Source organism: Micrasema longulum, unplaced genomic scaffold, assembly GCF_059751315.1.
Source record: "Micrasema longulum isolate JH-2025_06_02 unplaced genomic scaffold, ASM5975131v1 h1tg000754l, whole genome shotgun sequence".
NCBI classification, from domain to species: domain Eukaryota; kingdom Metazoa; phylum Arthropoda; class Insecta; order Trichoptera; family Brachycentridae; genus Micrasema; species Micrasema longulum.
This window is the reverse complement of record NW_028277948.1, coordinates 151,764-173,095: the sequence shown is the minus strand read 5'-3', so window position 1 is coordinate 173,095 and position 21,332 is coordinate 151,764. Positions and strand designations below refer to the sequence as shown.

Here is a 21,332-nt window from a genome sequence, read left to right as displayed (position 1 = left end):
TGTTATTTTTATCGAATTAAAAGAAAAAACATGTTTAAATAATTTTATCTGGGTACTTAACCTTTAAAACACGAAAATAAAAATCTGCATTTGCATAAAATACTTATAACGATTTTTTCCCGTAATATTGGGAAAATTTATTTATATGGTATCACTTTTTTTAGTATGGCGCCACAAAATAACAACGGTCATTTACATCGCGGCAATTTCACACTTTTATGATAACTGTTTAAACTATCTCCTTTTCACATTATGTATATAACATCAAATAATATTTCCATTGCCAATTTTTTAAACACTCTGCATCGTAATTTATTGATGTAAAGACTAATCTTCCTAAACATGCGTCAACTGCATGTCACTATTTAGTAAAATATCAAAATTAGACACTTAAACAAAATGGTCAATTACACTGCACCTACTTTGAATTTAGTATAAGACAATAATTTACACATTTTTTTATTTACCTCGATTTTACTTTCCATTCATGCGGCGGCGCGCGGCTCGTCTTTTGACAGATCGAATGAGTTTTGGGAAAATTTCGACGTAAAACCGGGGTTATGAAATACGTAAAAAACGTTCATTGGGGGAATATTGAATGAGAATGTATGGAAAAAATGGGACCTAAATATTTCTGTGTAAAAAGCGGGAAAATGTAAAAACGAGGTTTTACTGTATGTGTTTTAAAATAATTTATCATAAAATAAAATAACTCGTTGTTTAAGTCAGTCATTGGAATTATTATTTTGCCCTTTGTTTCAGGTGTGATTTGAATGGTGAACCCATGAGAGACTCCAGAGGTATGTGCGTACAATGCAGAACATGTGAACCTGGTAATTAATTTACTCATTAATCACAATAATTAACCCCCCCTCCCCGGTGATGTGTAGCTAATACACATTGCGCTTAATATCTTTATAAATATAATAAATATTGTGTTTAGATTTTCAGTATTCCTCCATTACACATTTACGTATCGACTGAAATAATTTGTCATTAAATAATAAGTACTTATTAGGCACAAAAAAATAATTTTATCGAAAATCGGGGATAAATTACAAATATCATCAAAAGTATACCCTCAGTCAGTCACGTAGTCCAGTACTAGCTAGTATTAGTAGCTCTCGGGAAGGTGGCGCGGGTGCTCGTTTCGCCCGAGTCGTTAGCGATACCAAATGGTTTTTTCATGTTTTCAGCAGTTAGATTTGAAATATTATCATCTTTTAATTAAATTATGGTTAATTAAAGCCATTCCCTATAAATATTCAATTTTTCCCTTTTTAAATCTCTTACTTTTTTAATGTGTAGTGACTACACAGCACCGTAACGTGCGGGTGTTTTTAGGACAGTAAGAGAAAGGTTAATAAAGCATATATTTTTTAATAAATAATGTACGTAACTATATATTTAATAGGGCAATTTTTGGACACAGTGCGATGTATGCAAAACTTGATTCTACGCGCGCGCCTTCTGGTATATTATTATTCTATGATTTGATGTCTATAAAGACATATAATTCGTCTGTGCGTGTGATGTCACTGAACTCCTCCTAACGGCTTAATCGATTTACGTGCGGTTTTCAGAGAAATGTAGATCTTTGTGCTGCGCGTGTTCGTAGATATTGAAATCTTCAATATAATGTGTAAAAAAATAAGTTAGGAGCATAAATGTTTTATTTGTCGATCTACCAGGGTTACATTTGAGGAGAATGCACGTACAAAAAAATGGAAGGATGTTGTTTTTTTGTGTATGAATAAAGTTGGTTTTTGAGTGTTTACAAACAGCATTCATTTTTGTGGATATCAATCAGATTCTTTCCTTAAATTCCTTATAATTTCTACCCATTTATTTATTTTTACTGGATTTTGGTAATACTAAAATAACATTTACTGACATTCAATACATTAAAAAAAATCATATTCCTATGTAAGTGCACCCCTCTGTTGGTTAGAAGAACGGAGTTTGACATTTGCAAAAAGAATGCCATATTTGAACAATATTAATCTTATGTTTTAGAATTCAACCATAAACAACTACCTACTTAAATTCAATATTTGAATATTAACAATTTTTAATTTTGTAATATAATCACAAACAAGTACCTAGGTACCTACTTATCAATTAAAAGTCTTGTATCATTATATCTTCATTACAACTGTCAGATATAATTCGGGTTTCAGGGGTTAAGGATGTATTAAGGATGGCGGCCTCCGTGGTGTAATGGTCAAGACGCTTGACTCACGCACGGAAGGTTCCGGGTTCGATTCCCGGTGAGAACACAAAAAAATAAAATGTGATTTTTCCCAAGCCTGGGTGCTCTGTGATGTAATTCACCACTGTAATTAGGCCTTCTGGCCTGTTGTGGTGCAAAAGAAAAATGTAATTAAAATCAAGGAATATGATATTAAATTTGTTCATGTACAATCTTTAATAATCCAGTCCCTCACTAATTACATACCTCCTTAATGACAATGGAGTAAATAAATAAATACATGGGTTAAAATGTTTTGTCTTATTTTTAACTTTCAGGTCTGCTTATTGGAAAAGTGAATCACAAGAAGCGTCTCTACTCTTATACAGGATATGTGGACAAAGCAGCCAATGAGAAGAAAATGGTCAGAGATGTCCTTACAAAGGGAGATTGCTACTTCAACTCGGGAGATGTTCTGACCATGGATGATCTTGGATACTTTTATTTCAAGGACAGGACAGGAGATACGTTTAGGTTTGCATTTTCATTTTGTCTATGGTTATATGTAGATATTCAACTTCTCGGTTTACATTATTCCATTCTCAAAAAGGTTCTGTATCTCTGATGATATGACGTCTATCAGTCTTGATCAGTGTCGAATCTGGCGAGATCTAGCACCCTGTCACATATTGAAAAGGGACGGGAATATACATGTTTGTAAATCAACCCACTTTATATAGGAAAGGTAGTTCTACCCGCACGCCCGACTGGTGCTCATCGGCGGGAAGGGTATAAATACCGGCTATTCCGACTACCAGAAAACGGTAGATCTAATATTTTATGTCAATGCTTCAAGATGCTCCAGATTACACGCATACATATCTTTGATAGGCGGACATAAGAGTATAATTGCATTTTTGATCATTTTGTGATTTATATGTGAAAATGTTCCTTGCTCATGCCTGCATCAATGTTATTAACTGTACACTTCTATGACTACTCAAAACATAAATTAACAACTTTATGCTTATAACCTTGGTTTTATATCAAATAAGTATGTGCATTTGTGTCATATTTTTAGTGGCACAAACAGTACAAGATGGTCTCAGTAATATAAGTAGACTCATTTATATCATTCATTGAGTAGTACAAATAGTATTAGTTAGTTCATTTATTTATTTTATTTTATTTGGGATTTTTACAGCTATTACATAAACAAAATAAGTAGAAAAATATTAACAATACTAGAGCCAATTTAAAAAATCCACTGTAAATCTAATGACACATAATATAATATACAAGAAAAGAGTTTACGTAATTGTATGTGTGTGACGTTTGTATTGTAGTAAGTAGTGTTCTTTCAATTTATAACTTGAACACTTTTGATTATAGATGGCGAGGAGAGAATGTATCAACCGCAGAAGTGGAAGGAATTCTCACTAACATAGTAAAACTTGCAGATATTATTGTGTACCCTGTGGAGGTAAGAAATAATACATAATATATCAACTAAAAAATATATAGGTATCTGTAGGATTTTGATGGTTGTGTGTTGAGGAGCTCCTACCCCAGTTGGAGATGGACAGAGGAGATGATGTTGAGTGTTCCAAGGTGTATTTACTTCATGGCAAATAAATATACGGAACTTTGTTGCAAAGTACGAGAGTAACGGTGATGGGGTGTTGAAGTAACTGCACTTGAACTACTTGTTGTTGACTTGTTGGGCTGACTGTTCAGGCTGACTGGGCGTAACTATGCCCTGTGGTCTCTTTATAGGCCACATTTCTCTGTTATTCATGTCTCCATGGCGTGAATGCACTTCAGGACATTGCACTTATGTAGGCGGATATTTTATGTGCAGTTATTCTTTTTTTTTTCATAGAGTCTTTATTCAATAAAATATACACATTATTACAATATTAATAAATTATAAAGAAGACAAAGTATTAAAATATATTTAGTCCCGATAAACTATTAAATAATAGTTTGTCATCGGATGCTCAGACATTAGTTTTAATTTATAATCAAATAAAAGAGTACAGACATAATACTGTATACGTATAAAATAATGAACATATATTATTATAAAATAATACAATAGATGTAATCAAAACAAGATAAAGAATATAATGTATTGAATTCAATATAAAATGATGACTTGCTTCATTGGTCGTTGATCTGTATATCGGGTGAAATTATTGCACATATTGTGTCATCGATCAATATACTAACGCCACATACCCAACAACAATATGCATTTAGGGTTAAGGGAATTTCAGGTTTTAAAAATAACTATTTGTGTAAATCAGTAATAAATATTGTCATTGATACATGGAAAATGGAAATGGAGAAAAGAAAAATGTCTTGGCTGTGTTTTTAGATTTTAAAAGAGCATTTATCGAAAACAATTGATACAAACATTAGAAATAATAGAACTTTCAAATGTTGCCCTTAATTTATTGAAAGAATATCTTCAAGGAAGAAAGCAGGTAACTAAAATAGACATCTGAACCAATAGAAAATAATTTAGGAGTTCCCCAGGGATCAGTTCTAGGACTACTTTTGTTTATCATTTACATAAACGATATAACCCAGATAATTAAACACTGAAAAGTGCTACTATTTGCCGATGACACATTTGTCTATATAGCAGGTAAAGATTATCCAAACTGTCGACAAATTATATGTAGACGTAAACAGCATATCAAAATGGCTTAAAATTTACAAACTAAAACTTAATGTTGGAAAAACTAAATACATAGAAATAGGGAAAAGAAAACCAAGCCTAATGATGAATGTATATATATATATAGAAGGTGAAACTATTGAGAAGGTGGATGAATAGTGACATCATAACCACACTTAGAGATTGATGTATTTTTACCTAAACAAAATAAATTATAAAATATCTTTTTTTATTTTTAGATACCAAACGTTGAAGGAAAAGCGGGAATGGCGGCCATTGTAGATCCAGAAAAAAAACTTGACATTCCGAATCTCGTTACACAAATGTCACCGTCGTTACCTCCATTCGCCAGACCAATATTCATCAGAGTGTTGCCTGATATTCCCATCACTACAACTTTTAAACTGATCAAGACAGACTTCAAGAAAGACGGCTTCGACGTTAACGTGATAAAAGACAATATATATTTCTTAGATCCAAACACTTCGACGTACATTCCTTTAACTAAATCACTCTACGAAGAGATATGTGATGGCAGAGTTAGGTTATAATTGGTAATTTAAGTGTTGTGATCGCTACCAAATCTACTGGTAAAAGACATTTTAATTGTAGAAAATGTGTCCATAATTTTATTGGCATGAGATGATATTATATAAATGTTAATATTTTAAGGTTATCGAATAAGCTACTACATACTGCAATTGCTCACGTGTTTATATGAATTGTTGCAAGTACACTAGAGCCTCGTTAATTTGAACTAATTGTGAGTGGGAGTGGTTCAGACCAATAAATTGTTCGGATCATCAAACCTGAATCTTGTAAAGGTTTTTCTGTAGCTGTGGACTGTATAATGAAAGGCTTTGCTTCGCTATAGAGATTTATTCTTGGAAAATTAAATTTTACCCTGGAGGGCTCTGATACTGCAGGGATACGACTGTTATTTATTTATTTATTAACGGACATTGTCCATGTATACAATTTATAAGGTTTAAATATTACAATAAAAGAGTAGTTTAAAACATTTAAAGAAAAAAGAAAGAAGCATTGACAAACATAAGGGACATCGAGACAAGATCTGTTGTTTCGGAGGCTAGGCTAGCAAGGCAGTAGTAGGAAAAAGTAAGAGTAGTATATAGCATGCATGGGTAGATCCACATATAAACCAAAATATGCATCCAATGCACTGGAACCTACCTGGGGGTAGATTGGGATCTAAAAAATTATGTGAAATAATATTCATGGCCGCATTGTATATGCTAAAATGGATCAATATTGTCTGAAATTTATTTCTCATACATTTATGCTGTTTAGTGTCATTAGGTACTCAACAAGCTATTTAAATTTTAATAAGGTTTAAATCATGTCAATTACATGATAGACCCTTTGTAGGACACAAACTACTACAAAAATTACAAAATCTAGTCGGTGAGTTCTGCTGATTGGCAAATTGGCCACGAAAGGAAAAAACTCAAATCTGTAGAAATGTGTGCCTGTAGAAAAAGGCAATTAGAACTTTATTAATGTGATTAAACCAAAACTTATTTGTTTAAGTTTTTAATAACTTGATACTCATGGTAATATTTATGTATTTAAATACACCAGAAACCAATTTGGAACCCATTAAGAAGAAATGAAGTCTGACTTTTCTCCGTACAAACGTATTCCGTATTTTTTCCCTGAATTATGGTACTAGAGTAGTCATTTTTTATGCGCACTACAGATATTTACCATTGGTGAGTTTCTATAATTTTTTTTTCGTTTATAAATTGTTTCTTATGGAAACTAGGACCATCCAAAAACCCATAAAAATGCCCAGTTTTATCTGCCGTCTTCGGACGTACTGTATACAAATATGATAGATAATTTTAAAAAAGGTGAAGGAAATTTAATTCCGATACTTTTTCTTAAAGAAAAACAACCAAATCGGTTCAGTTTTGGGGTGCGAACAACGGAACAGTAAAACATCGATTTTAGTTAGGCAAAATTAGTCCGACATACAGTTGTCTTTTTTGCACAGTATCAGTGGCAGGAAAAAAATCTTTAAAAAAATACTCATCGAAATTCCCAGACACCGCCTATCCTCTCATGTAATCAGGTTGCCTATGAAGGCCAGAGCATGCCATTTTATACTGAATATACTGTACGTTTCGATTAGTGAACACTCTGACTTCAAAGGTTCGAATTAACGAGGCCCCTTTGTGTATACCAGTTTTTTTGGTGTTTGTTTGATTTGAGTGTAGATCTTAAACATTCTAAAATAGTTATTCTTTAACCTTGTTCTGTAAAATTCAACTTATTACGAGTATGGAGTGTGTCTGTAATATAAACAACTCAATGTGTCACTCCTCAACGAGGGTAGGCAGATATTATTAAATTAGTTTCTAGTCCCGTGATCAGAGATCCGAGATTAAATCCCACGTTACCATAATTTGATTCCTATTTTGTAGCACACTTATTTACAAATAGTTGAAAATGTAAAATATATATTTAGTTACGTCAATAGAACACAAATCCAATATATCTGTACCTCAGAGGCAGACGTATGCGAATCCAAACGACAAATGTTCAACACAAGCCTAAAGAATCTACTTTCTCTAAGTGATTTCTAATAATTTATAAGGTTAATTTGTATATTCAGCATCTTAATACATTGGTTCATTCTTTATAAGACTTACATTTCTTCAAAATCAATGGACATGATCATAAACTGGATACGAAAATCGAAATGTCATTTCATCAAATTCTGGATTTGCATCCGTCTGCCTCTGAGGTACAGATATTTTACCATAAAAATGCCATAGCTCTCTTTCATAAGATACTGATTTTGATTTCTCTACATTCATGCATGGAATTTCAAAAATTGTTTACTGAAAAATTAAAAATAGATTCATTAAATTTGATTATGGTATTTATCTACATCATGGTGTAGTGAATGGCATGTTAGACTACCATGCATGTGAGGTCTTAGGTTCAATTCAAAGGCAAAAACGGTAAAATTTGTCCACAGATTATTTTTAAAATAAAAAAAATCAGTAAGATTTTCCAATGGTGCATGAATGTCTAGGTAGGTGAATGATCAATTTATTCTCAGCTCAAATAGTCAGAAAACATACTCAAGAATTTGAGTTTGGTCTATCTTAATGCATTTTGTTTCCAAATTATGTATAACGAATTACATCATCAACCAATTGATACATACACGCGCCCTGAGCCCTCATAAACGACAGTGCATATTTAGTTGTTCTTCGATCACCAGCCAGGTGTGACACTTAGAATCAAAACCAAAATGCCTGATTGTGTCACGAAAGCATGTAAAAACCTCTCGAGTAAAGATTGTAAAAAGAATTGAGTAATGTGTCGGCCTCGTGGTTTAATGGTCAGCGCGTTTGTCTACCATGCAGGAGGTTTGATTCCCGACGTGTTTGCTATGAAAGCTTTATTTAAAAGGGTGTTTTCACCCCTTGACTGGTACCTAAAGCGTAAGGCTGATCATCTTCCCTTTAATGTAACAAAAATTATCAAGATATGTTGCGATTGGTGTACCAATGCAGTGCCCTATGCACCATTAGGTGCGGAAAGGGAATGATGATGATGGTGATTTTATTGGTAAATATTTGTTCACGAGTGATAGAGAAATCGTAAAATAATTAATATTCTAATAAAAAAAATATCTGTTTGTAAATGTCAAACTATGCTAAGCGGCGTAATTTCAAACCTCTTCTTACTTACAGGGTTGCACTGGTAGGAATACATTTAAAAAATATAATATATGTGAGTTAATATTATTTTTGCATTTTCAAAAATCCAGTGAAAAGAAACAAATGGGTCGAAATTATAAGGAATTTAAGAAAATAATCTAAACGCGATACCAAAAATGGGTATACTCCAATTTTTGGTAATACATGGATGCTCGTTGAATGCAGCCCCGGTGTGTTATTCTGAATCTTCTGTACCCCCTAGGGAGTGATTAATTCTGGGATTTTTATTTTTTCCATGCGTTGACACTTTGCTTCATATCTGGCCACGCTGATGATGAACGTCAAATAAATAAACATGTGAAATCAAACATTATGATATTTTTTTTTTTTTTTGGCATAAACTTTGATTTTATTGTACTAAGATATACATTTCATAACATTTTTTTTTTACGTTATAAATAATAATAATATATTTTTTTATTTTCTTTTATTCAGGAAACATACAGTACAGTTACAAAGTTTAATTTTTTACACAATTAGACTTAATTCTAATGAACCAGTGAAGTTTCCATATTATAAAGCAAAGCATAATAATGTGACCTCACTGGGGTTACCCGTACCGAGAGGACACTTAACAAAATGCTTTTTTTACGTGTGAGAATATTCAAAGAAGACTTAATATACAGAGAGAAATTACAAAATGTTAAGACAGTTTTAAACTATTTATGTTTATGTTTCATTTCTGTATACCTATATTATTTATATTATAAAACACACAATACACAATAATATAAATTATATGTTTGTAGAGCATGTGATTAGATATTGGTTTGGGCAAATGAGACAATCTATTTTACTTCTACCCAGCTCCACTATCCCTTTTTTTATAGCCTTTTTGAACATTTTCTCATTACTAATTGTTTTAATGGACGGTGGAAGTAGGTTATAGAATTTAATTGCACAATACTCAAAATCCCTTTGTCCGAAAGTTGTATTAGTTTGTTTTTGTCGTCGCATCAAAAAAAATCCTTCACTCTATGCTGTAGAGAAGATTCAGAATACCAACCCCTGGTATAAATGAACAAACTCAATAAGTGTGGGTATGTTTTCGTGTCATTATTTTAAAAAAATATTTTACTCTGTCGCATCTATGTATTAATTGGTCGATGAATTACATGGTATTTTTACTTTTTGTCTTGTCAAAACTAAAAGTAATGTTATATTTATTATAATTAGAAGTTTGTTTGTCATTTTGTCACACAGATAGTTTATCATTTGACAAATGTTTTTATTTTGATATTTTTGTAAATCAAGAAAATTTAACTTGCTCAAAAAATTAATAGAGGTATTTATACGATGTCTTTCAGTAAAAAATGACCATTTTATATACATTCCATTTCTACTAGTGGATGTAGGGAAATTTTTTGAAATTTTTCAAAGTTTAGTAAATTATTATATTATTAAAAGTATAGTGTACTGTACAATACATATTAATATATTTCATTTTAATTGAATACGAGATTACACTTCTGTCCTGTTTATTTTTATATTTTTAAGTTGAGTTATTTTTTATACAATTATAGAGCACAATTTTCATAAACTTCATCTCAAAAGCACGCAAAAAAAATTCTTGAAATAAAATTGATTTTAAGCAAAAACTTGTGTTAATACATTTAGAAAAAAAAAATGTTTGATACTCTAGTGCATGGCCATAGTGGCGAGTATTTTGCTGTGATCTCAAACATGTTGTATCAAGTATAGTGTCCATAGCGCTGCGCCATGCCACAAAGCACTCGCCGGAATGATTTGGTTAAATTTTGACCTTTTTGACTGTTTAAATTTAAATAGAACGTCGTCACAAATCTTGACGTCGCAATTGTCAAGGCCAAATATGTTGCATTTTCATTGAGGTATTTTTTAACAATTTTATTTGAAAAATTATGAATGAAAATACAATGAATTCTTCCGAATCCATTTCAAATATTTTTATCAGTATTTGTATGTGATATTTCCCTGTTGTGCGGTGCCCACGGTTGAAGTCTCATTGCTGAATTCTACAGTAAACCCCCTTATAACGTTGAAGATAGGTACCATGTTATGGGGGGAACGTTATAGGGGGGACTCGCGCGGGGTGGCGTAATTTTCTCGTAACTTATGCATTTTTTTGTAAATAAGTATTATCTACATCGAGATAATACTTATGAAGGCGTGAACGTTAAACTGGGTCCAGATGCCTCAGTGTAATGTAAAAAGGACGTATTTACCTTACGTACTTTAAGGTGAGTAAGGTTGACCACACCCCAAAACTGTCATAGTGCAACACTAAGATAAGGCTGTTGATTTTTTCTTTGTAAAAATTATGCATTTTTTTGTTGAGTAGTTGATACCTAGTTTGTGCTAGTTAGCACTAATAATAATAACTCGCTCGTCAAATAAAGTGATAGGGACAAAATATTTGTCAAACAATGGCTCACTCAATAAATTAGAGAACACATTTTAACATGTTAAGTTTTGATAAAAAATAAAAATGTGTGCGTCGATTTACTTGATCGTAATTTATTCATTAATATCCCGGGGATATTCACATATTTACGTACCGTATCATGTAAATAGCCCTGGGACAAAGCAGCGATGTGCCGATGAGTTATCAATGTTAGTTCCGCTGAACGTGTCTACCAAGGTCAAGGGACACAACCTACCACTTTATACGGGGCACCACCGTTATAGGAAAAACTGCCGCAAAAGTTATAGGAAAAAACCTTACATGAGTGTACGTTGTAGAGGGGTTTACTGCACATATAAAATGTGAGTATGATAATGTTGATTTTGTAAAATATTTTATTGAAATGTTAAATCAAAAAGTCATCGCTTTGAATATTCGTAATAAGACTGAATAATCCTACTTATAAGATTAATAACAGTAAAACTGGTGTTCCAATTGCTGAGTCCTATGCACTATTGATTGCAGATATGAAAAGCCAGACACTTGATAAATAGCATCTCTCTCTCTGGTTTCAAAATATTTAGTATGGTTTTATTCCACTGGGCTGACACTTAGTGTATATTTAACATGCTCTCCCAATTTACCTCCATATCTCTCATTGACGTGGTGCATTCGTCACCAGAGTTCAAACTGTCATCGCGTCTTCTTTTTGTTGCTTGGACAACCGACCAAACGATGGAGGAAGTTCAGTGTTATTTTTTATTTTTATTCGTCAAAGACTATCCTTTTATCCGTGGCCCTGTTATAGGTCCTGTCGGATACACAGATCTGATAGCTTCCACCTTTGAATTTCAAGGCTTTTAAAATGCTTTGTAAAATCATTTCGGCGAATTGATTATGTCCAATCAATTTAATCAATCAGTGAAGAATTCACTTCCCTCTTTTCCTCAATCCAATGAAGTACATATTGAGTACTTCGGGATTACCTTCTTTCAGCATCTTTATGCTAATACTACCAGATTACGGAGACTTCCCTCGAGCAGCTTTTGTTGGCAATCAGCATATTTTTTCTTGTATGTGGGCACCGCCAAGGAGGCTTAAGTCTTCGGATGCGGTGTGCGGTATGTGGTGGGCGAGCTGTCATAGACTATCAAATATCAAAAAAATATTTTTATTTTTATGTAACGTATTATCGCTCTAATTTTTTAAAGATTTGTAATTTTGAAATTACACCGCTCGTGATGTCGCATTTAAAAAGAGAATCCTGTTTTTAGTGTGTTCTATCCGGAAACTGAAAATCTATCACAATATATTTATCTATTGATTGGCTAATCAAAACACCTGTAAACCAGAACCTGTGACATTTTAGAGAAGTTCAATTTTATTCAAACGTATTTAAAAAAAAAAATTCATACATTTTGGAGAACCTGTGCCGTACAATAAAATGTTCTAATTTTTGTCACGTGTAAGAAATCATTTTTATATCCAATTGCTTGTAGCGCTGAACTTCTTCACTGTGTCAATTTGTGTCAGTTTTGCCATTCATTATTCTCAACTCTGACAAAGGAACAGTCGTGTTCTGAAACTGGTTGGCAAATTTATTTTAAACAAAATATTTATAAAAATAGTTACATTGTTTAACTGTGGAAAGTTAGTACTTGGAAGTATAATATTTGAATATTGTTTTAATTAGTTATTATTATTTGTTAAAAGCAGGCAGCCTTTGCTGATGCGCCCATATCTCGTGTACTGCTTTTTGTCTGCGTTCTTCTTCCTTCAAAAAAGCATTCAAACGGTTTTTGAACTGGTTGACCAAATGGAATGGACAACTGGGCTTGGTCATTTATTCCAGTCTGAAACCACCCGCTGGAAAGGAAGTTTTTCTTGGGATTGAGGTGGGATTGGAGGCGATAGATTTCTCAATTATTTTAACACCTTTTCTTTAAGAGCGGTGAAACTTCTCGTAAACATACTACATTATTAAATCTTTATTTTAAAGACACATTTGATTAAAAACTACTTTTTAAAAAAAAATAGCTGTAAATTGTGTTTATTTATAAGTGTTTACTAATTGTAATGTATTTTTGTATGGAAATTAAAAATAAATATATTTACAAATGAATTGGTGTTTATTTTACAATATTACCGCAAAAAAACGGTTCATGAGGAACTTCATGCAGCAAACTTTTTCTTGAAAATCGTTGTTAAATTTTTATATAAATAAAAAAATCACAACTTAAAAAGTGAAAAACTTTATTTCTAAATTTGTACATATTTATAACAAGAATAAATGTTAGCGTCCGTAGAGGAGGATAGAGCGAATGCACGCATTGAAACTCATTATCATTCATGAAAGACTATTCATTTTAAGTTCAATGGGCACATTGAACTTAAAAGAAATAGTGTTTTCGCTATTGGTTTTGTTAATCTTACCGAAAACAGTGATCATGGACAGTGGTCGTTTTGCTTTTAACCCTCTCAATTACGCAAACTACTAAAGTTGCTGTCAGGAAATGCTTCAGCAAATCCCTTCGATAGAAACTTTTTTTCTGTGGCGACAGGGCCATTTTCATCGTTTTGGAGTTGTCAAAAAACAAAGTTTTCCAATATTGGGCTTAAAATAACCCATAGCAACTCCACGAAAGATCACTTTATTAAAATTGTGGCTATACCCATCGAAATATGCATAAAATCACGCGAAAACTTTAGAAATCGCATTCATCAATGTATTGCTGCTGACGGCCGCCATCTTGTTTATGTTATTTTCAAAACATGTAAAAAGAGATTTACATACTGATTTCAATCAAATAAACCGCTATACTCTAAATTGGGGCATTATTTATTTATAACCCTTCAAAACTACTAAGTCGGCTTCGCCCAACCCTGTATAATGTATCCTGGAATATAAGTAGGCAATGCCATCTATATTCTCAGCAGATAGCAGCTTGAACAGAGCTGGTAACGACTGCCTTACAGCACGGCCATTTCTCTAATTTTTCCCGAGAAATTTCTATACAGAACGAATGAAAGAATTCTCCACAGCTTTCACAAATCACACTCTGAAAAATAAATAAGAGTTTTAAATAAAGGATTCATATTTATTGTATTTTCATTATTTCATTATCAGCATCCAACTGCGCATAAGGCACTGCATTGGTAAACTAAATGACATAAAGACGTGGTCTTATGCTTCGGGTGTTAGCTAGGAGGGTGATTACAAACACCTATCCTCATCAGTATCGAGACGGTATATAATTTTTTTCTTTAATAGACATATTAGACATAGACAAGAGAATCTTATCTTACCTGGAAGACATTTTTTTTACAAAGATGACAGGTGTCTAAATAATCGGAGAGATTTTGTTTTAAGTAGGATTCAAACTCATGAATAGCCCTTGGCCCGAGGACATAGTCTCCTGACTCTAGCTTGGCCAAGTAATGCGCTTCCTGCCATTCTGACATCAGCTCCTAAAACCGAAAAAACACCGGTGTAATGAGAAGTCTTTATCCTTCTTAAATTGAAATGTTTTTAAAATAAATCAATATACCAAGAATATTTCAAACCTAAGGGCGTTATATCGAGTGGGCTGACAATAATTAGAGCGCCTGTCAACAGATGGCGTACCAAGTGCAAAAAAGTTACATTCCTCTCAAAAACAATATTACACAGTTGTCAAAATTTAAACCTATTTCAATGTTAATGATTATGATAAAATTATAAATAAACTTATTAATGAAACTTCTTGGTTTAGTTTTACTTTTTATTATTATTAAACAAGACTCAAAGAACATATTGCCTCCTATAGATTGAACAATGACAAATCTAATTTTGCAACTCGCTTAACCATACTTTTGACAGCGAAAACAATATTAAGTTACTACATTTTGAAAACAGAGGGAAAAAACAGATAAATTAGAATCATTAGAAATGAATAGAATTAAACTTAATGCAGTAATAATTAGCCAGCAATTGGAATTATCGAACTCTCCTTTACTTAAACCATTAATTTAATATATAACTACGCTCATTTTAATTTAATTATTTACTACTAAAATAATATAATTAACATAAAATTAACTATCAAAATGAATAACTTCATTCCATAAACAATGTATTATCTAAGTATGTATTTTAAAGTATTTCATCATTTATCTATAAGTATGTAAACTTCACTGTAAAAAATCAAGTATTGTGCTAACTTTATCTGTTAAAATGTGTATTTTCTACTCTGTTGTATTTCGCCATGTGTTCTTTTCCCACCTTTTAAATAATAAAAGCTTAATCCCAATTTCGGTCCAAAAACTCCCAAAAATGAGCTGTTTAGCAAACTAGTTGTAAATATTTATGTTTATTTCCCCTGTTAAAATACTTATTTGATCTTATCTCCAAAATATGTTAAGAATAGTATAAAAACTGATGCCTCCTTAGGCGAAAGCGCTCGTTGGTCAAAATAATACAAGGTAAAACTAAACCAAGAAGTTTCATTGATAAGTTTATTTATAATTTTATCATAATCATTAACTATGGAGTTTTATCAAGAAATATCAACAAAAAACATCAATACTATTTCAACGTGTTTTGATAATGTAAGAGCATTTGCAAGTAATTAATGTTTGTGTTATTGAAGAAATGGGTCAAGCCATATATACCGTGATTCATTATTACCTTATGAAAGGAAAAATAAATTAAGTAATCAAACACAGTTGGATTCTTCAACAATGTTTTGAGTAGGTCCAAATGATTGCAGACTGGCTGGATTTCTGCCCTAGGGAGTTATTTATGTCTAAATTTGTTGCAACACAGAGGGAAAACATTTTTGAGAAGGTAATATGAAAGTCTAAGTATTTACAGGGCTTTTACTTTTATGTCAACAGACTGATATTAATAACACGTCTTTAACTACCTTTAAAAGTGAAATTTCCTAAAATAATTCAAGTTATGATGTTGCCCCTTGAATCCGCAGCCTTTATTATGCAGGTTATGTGCAGTTCTGTATGTAGGCACATAATAAATGTACACTGTATGGTCAACTATATTTGTATTATATATTATAATGTGCAACTGTGTGACCAATATTCAAAAGTAGATATATTTTGAATAATATGTATTACATTTCTGGTAATATTATACGTTTTGTATGATTAATTATTTTATGTTATGTATAATTTTTATGTGACAACATTTACAATAACAATATTATGTGGAAGCCTCTAATTGGACTTTATGATGTGTATTTATGGTATAATTGTATCTTATAAATTTATAAATGTCTGTTGGCTTTCCAATGAAATATTTTTTTTTTTTTTTTTTAAATAAATAAAATTTGGAAAATGAAAAATTAATAAAAAAAGATAGGATAGGAGTTGAGAAAATGTGGATGTTTAAACATAGTAAGAATGGTGAATGTTAAATAGTGTGTAGTGGTCACTTGAACCAGCCAATGACAGGTTATAAGTCCTGTAAATGCCTAGACTTCTATATTCCCCTCTCCAAAATGTTTTTTCTCTCTGTTGCAACAAATTTAGAGCTGAATTCTTGTTTGAATTGTAATTTTTTGTTGGTTAAAGTTGTTCATGATTTTAATTACGTAATAACTTTTTTTTTCTTTTCTTTTTTTTCTAAAAATATTATTTCAACATCATCCGCTTAACATTTAAAACTCGTAAGCCCCGAACTTTGTTCAGGATAGAGTAAAAACAGTGTTTACTTCAGTAGCAAAGTTATTTTAGGCACATATTTTTAAATAATGAAACGCTGCACGAATATACAAGTTTTACACACATAAAGATTATTTGAAGTCCCAACAGAAAACTCTAAAATAAAATTTTGGACTATTTGTGGACTTACCGAGTTTCATGATGATTTAGAATACATATTACATATTGTGTTTTTGGCTAGTAAAATAATATATTTGTTACTGTCTTAAAACAGGGTTTCTTATAGGTAAGGTACTAGGGTATAACGAGCATCTTCCGGTGAACGCCGTTACTACAGATCATGTGGTATGACTAAATGTGAAATCACTGTGGATGGAGTTATATTAAAAAAAGTAGAGGAATTTGTGTATCTGGGAAGTATGTTCACTAGGGATGGAATGACTGAGAAAGATATTGAAAGGAGGGTGAGTGCCGGGAACAGAGTAAATGGTGCACTTAAATCAACCTTGGCAAATAAATGTTTGTCACAAGAGGCAAAATTGGCAGTTCACAACGGAGTCCTGGTCCCGTCCCTGATGTATGGGAGCGAAGTATGGACTTGGAAAAACAGGGATGAAAGTAGGCTGAATGCTGTCAAAATGCGATCTCTCAGGCGAATGTGCGGTAAAACTATGTACGATAGATGCACGAATGTTGAGATCTGTACATTATGTAAGGCTGAGACAAGCATTATCGACAAAATCAAGAAAGGAGCTCTGCGCTGGTTTGGACATGTAGAACGAATGGACAGCGAAAGAACGGCTAAGAGTATTTACAATGCGAATGTTGATGGATGCAGAAATAGAGGAAGACCGAGAAAGACATGGCATGACCAAATCCAACAAATACTTAAAGATGGACATGTCAAAAGTCGGAATAATCGGCGCGCGTGCATGAGAAGATGTATGAATGTAGAGGAAGCGAGATCTGTATGCAAAGATAGAGTGTTGTGGCGTTCTATCCTCTCTGCCTACCCTTACGGAGAAACGGCGTGATGGTTTATTGTTGTTGTCCTAGAAATAAAAACAACTGGACACGTGGCAGAAGAACTGACGGGCAGCGTGCCATTATTGGATTGCACAACAAACAAGCAATATAGTAATAACACCGTAGAAGTACTAAAGATTTCTATTATAATCTGCCCAGAGGAAGAGCGTACGCCTTTGGATTGGAAGAGGGCAGTTGTTGTGCCTTTATATAAGGGAAAGGGATCTCGTGCGGAGTGTGGAAACTATAAGGCAATCAGTCTTCTGGGTTCTGTCGGTAAACTGTGTGGGAAAATTATAATCAAGAGAGTAAGAAAAGTAATGAAAGATAAAGTGTGGGACACACAAGGAGCCTTTATGAGTGGACGTGGATGCACGGATCAGATTTTTGCACTACGAATGCTAGCGAAGAAGTTTTTGGCAAAACGTCAGAAACTATTCAGCGCATTTGTTGATTTGTCAAAAGCGTATGACAAAGTATATAGAATAAAATTGTAGGGCGTGTTGGAAAAGTATGGAGTAAACAATAAACGATGAGGAAAGAATGGTAAAACAAGTATATATGGCAAAAATGAACGGTAACGTGAGACGAGGATGACCAAGGAAGACATGGCATGATCAGATAAAACCAAAATCTTAAGTCTGGTCATGTCAAAAGCGGATAGAACCGAAGGGCATGTATGATAAAGATTACTCCAATACTAGTGAGACAAAGAAACTTTCTATCAATGTTTTAATTTTATGTGTACATAATAGAATAAATAAATTGATTAATAATTAAAACATTGCGTATCAAATAGTGCTTAGTTCTGATAAAGCGCACCTGTATTTTCGTTTTTGTAATTTTGTTTTCTAGGTTCATAGCGCGTATGCCGTTAATCTTTTTCCCATCTGCGGAGACTATCTCTTCCATCAGCTTCCTCCAGAAGAGCAGCTCCACCTCTCCGAAGCGGTTCTGCGCGAGGGCGGCTTGCCCTACTCCGGTCCAGATCATCACAACCTCCTGGTCCCCGGTTATTTCATTCCGGGCCTTCTTCAACTCCTGGGACAGAGGACGTATATTGGCGTTAATTGCCGATATTACGTTCGATACGGTCCAGTCTCCTCCATCTGTAAATCAACTATCATGGGTTTCGGCCAATGACATATTAACACACATATTTTCGGGATCGTAGAACGATGGATGTTTAAAAAACGCGACATTGACTTTCATTTATGTTTGATCTTGAAAAGGTTACATAAAAGCTTTATTTTCCAGGTTTGAAAAATATAAAATATATATAACTAACCAAGTATCAAATTTTATACTTTTGTATTTATCAAGTCGTGACCGTGTCAAAAAAATTAAATCGCTATGGTGTAAAGTTGAAAAAAATCACATGCGTCGTTGTTCTACAATCAGAACGAAATGTGAATGGTCTCGACCAAATAAATTAATGTCTACTTAGAAATTTGATCATTTACAATTTGAATAGGCATAAGTATTTCGAATTTCGCAGAAAAAAGATACAAATGGCGCATAAACGTTAATTTAACATTAAGTATTCAAAGATACTCCAATAATTACACAATTAGTTGTGTAATAAATGCAAGTTAAACAAACTAACCTTCATGTTGATGTATTATCCTTTGCACTTCGCGTTCAGATAACACACCAGTCGACATCATAGTGCGTAGTAAATACCGATGCATATTTCCGTACTCCATTTTAACCAATTTCGATACGATCGAAATATGTTTTCGAATGTTTCAAAATACTAAATGCAAGCAAAATAACAAAAACACAGACTCAAAATTTGACACATAGATTTTACTAAAATCATATCTGCGATCTGTGGATAGAATCCGCGGGAAAACATTAAAACCATAGCTGCCAACATGCTAATGTTTTTAAGATGACTGATATTTTCTGGGGTATGTAGGTGCCCTTACTAAACTTGAGAGGGACGTGATATTCAAAACCTATTAAACTAGGTTAATTAAGTGCTTTTCTGTCTGTTTTGGTTGCAGTTTTGTGCATTGTTTTGAAATACTATTATTTTTAATTGGGCGTATTGTGAAAATGGGTACGAAATGTTTGAAACCTTATTGAGCCATGTTAATACAATGGATCAGAGGTTCAAGATGAAACTCCATTCTACCACAATTTGATTTCCATATTCTCGCACAGTTATAATATGCAACTTACCAAAAATACCCCCAAAATTAAAATATTTATTCAGAAAAAAAAATGTACACAGGGACCTAATAAAATAAAATGAAGGTTTGTTTTTTCCAACTTCTTTTCCACGTCTGCTGTAGAACTATTACTAGTTCATCAAACGCCTCTAAGAGGCCTTATAGGCCGTTATTGTCATAGTATTAATAAAAACTCCATTAATATGTTTTTTTAGGTTTTAGATGTGCCTAAGGTACGCCCAATCTAGATATTAAAGAAAGAATATATAACAAATGTAATGTATTTATTTAAATAGTGGGCCTCATGGTGTAATGGTCTAATGGTCAGCGCATATGTCTACCATGCAAGAGGTCTTAGGTGCGATTCCCGACATGGTTCAAATGAAATATTATTTAAAAGGGCGTTTAAACATATTATTTATATTTAAAGCATCAATGCTGTAGTCGGGTAAAACGAACGCAACATTATAAAATTATACGATTTTGCCTTTTTAAAAAGAAGTTTTTTTTTTAATAGCGCAATAATAAAAAAACATAAATTAGATAAAAACAACATTTTTTAAGGGTATTTATTTCTGTTAAAAAATAAAATTAAAAGTTTTATGTAACTAAAATATAATTACTTTTAGACCGGCAGATTACGCCATTTTAAATTTAGACTCAGCTTAGGTATTTGGGATCTCAATGAAGACTAAGTATTAAACACAAATTTGCTGTAATAATTTGAAGATAATACGTTTAACATAAAAGTGGCGGCAGCCAAATTTAAATTTTTTGATTTTGAAAAAAAAAATGAGATACTTTAGTTGAAACCTTTTTTTATAGGATTACATTCTCTTTTTTTGAAAAAAAAAGATAATTCTGGTTGTAATATTCAATTAAAAATAATATTTTATTGACTTTTGGACTAACCTTTATACAAGCCCTAATCGCTTTCGGAAGGGCTAAATGATCATGATACGCTGCGATTGGGGTACCAATACAGTGCCCTATGCACTATTAGGCTTGGAAAAGGAATGATGATGGTATTTTTTTTCTAAAAGAAATATTTGCGTTTTTATGATTTACCCAAATATTTAATTTTGAGGGCCATTTTCAACGAGTTGTAAATAACTCACTTTTAGAAAATTTATTTAGATGGTTGTACAAATAAAATTTGAACACCTAGTAATACCTTAATAAGCTTTGACAAAGAACACCTCTCAAGGCCTTTAATCACCTCTTAAGGCCTTTAATCTTTTTGGTTCAATTTCTAGCAAGATCGACATGAAATATTTGTTTGAAAATTGTTTCACTGTGATTCACTGTCCGTGGATTGCGCCTGAAGCGTAAGGCGATCACTTTATTTCATTTACATTTGTTACAGATGTAATATTTCATTTTTTATATAAAAATGCTGTTTACCATTGTCTACTTTTCTCGGTGTTTTTGTTATTTTTTTAATATTATGCTA

General features: G+C 32.6%; 2 protein-coding genes across 2 annotated transcripts in view; one reads left to right on the top strand and one right to left on the bottom strand.

The window, feature by feature from the left end:
- Positions 1-6,686, top strand: part of LOC148279150 (long-chain fatty acid transport protein 4-like) — a 57,618-nt gene extending 50,932 nt beyond the window's left edge. Inside the window, exons 9-12 of the mRNA XM_088230382.1 lie at positions 763-833; positions 2,530-2,725; positions 3,584-3,674; positions 5,117-6,686. Of these exons, the coding sequence (XP_088086508.1) occupies positions 763-833; positions 2,530-2,725; positions 3,584-3,674; positions 5,117-5,428 (670 nt within the window). The 3' untranslated portion in view covers positions 5,429-6,686. The remainder of the gene's footprint in view (positions 1-762; positions 834-2,529; positions 2,726-3,583; positions 3,675-5,116) is intronic.
- Positions 6,687-12,426: 5,740 nt separating this feature from the next.
- Positions 12,427-19,523, bottom strand: Nse1 (SMC5-SMC6 complex component Non-SMC element 1). Its single transcript, XM_088230383.1, has 4 exons — positions 19,309-19,523; positions 18,525-18,811; positions 14,325-14,486; positions 12,427-14,077 (listed from the first exon to the last, which is right to left on the bottom strand). The coding sequence occupies exons 1-4, from the start codon at positions 19,406-19,408 to the stop codon at positions 13,949-13,951; spliced, it is 678 nt and encodes a 225-aa protein (XP_088086509.1). The 5' UTR covers positions 19,409-19,523; the 3' UTR covers positions 12,427-13,948.
- Between the last annotated feature and the right edge of the window lie 1,809 nt (positions 19,524-21,332).

What these genes read in the sequence shown, in the direction of transcription:
- Nse1 (XM_088230383.1), bottom strand. Translation starts at nt 19,408, where the DNA reads ATGGAGTACGGAAATATGCATCGGTATTTACTACGCACTATGATGTCG. An exon ending in TTACAAAAACGAAAATACAG is followed by an intron (nt 14,487 to 18,524) that starts GTGCGCTTTATC and finishes TTTCGGTTTTAG; the next exon opens with GAGCTGATGTCAGAATGGCA. An exon ending in GTAAAAAAAATGTCTTCCAG is followed by an intron (nt 14,078 to 14,324) that starts GTAAGATAAGAT and finishes TTTATTTTTCAG; the next exon opens with AGTGTGATTTGTGAAAGCTG.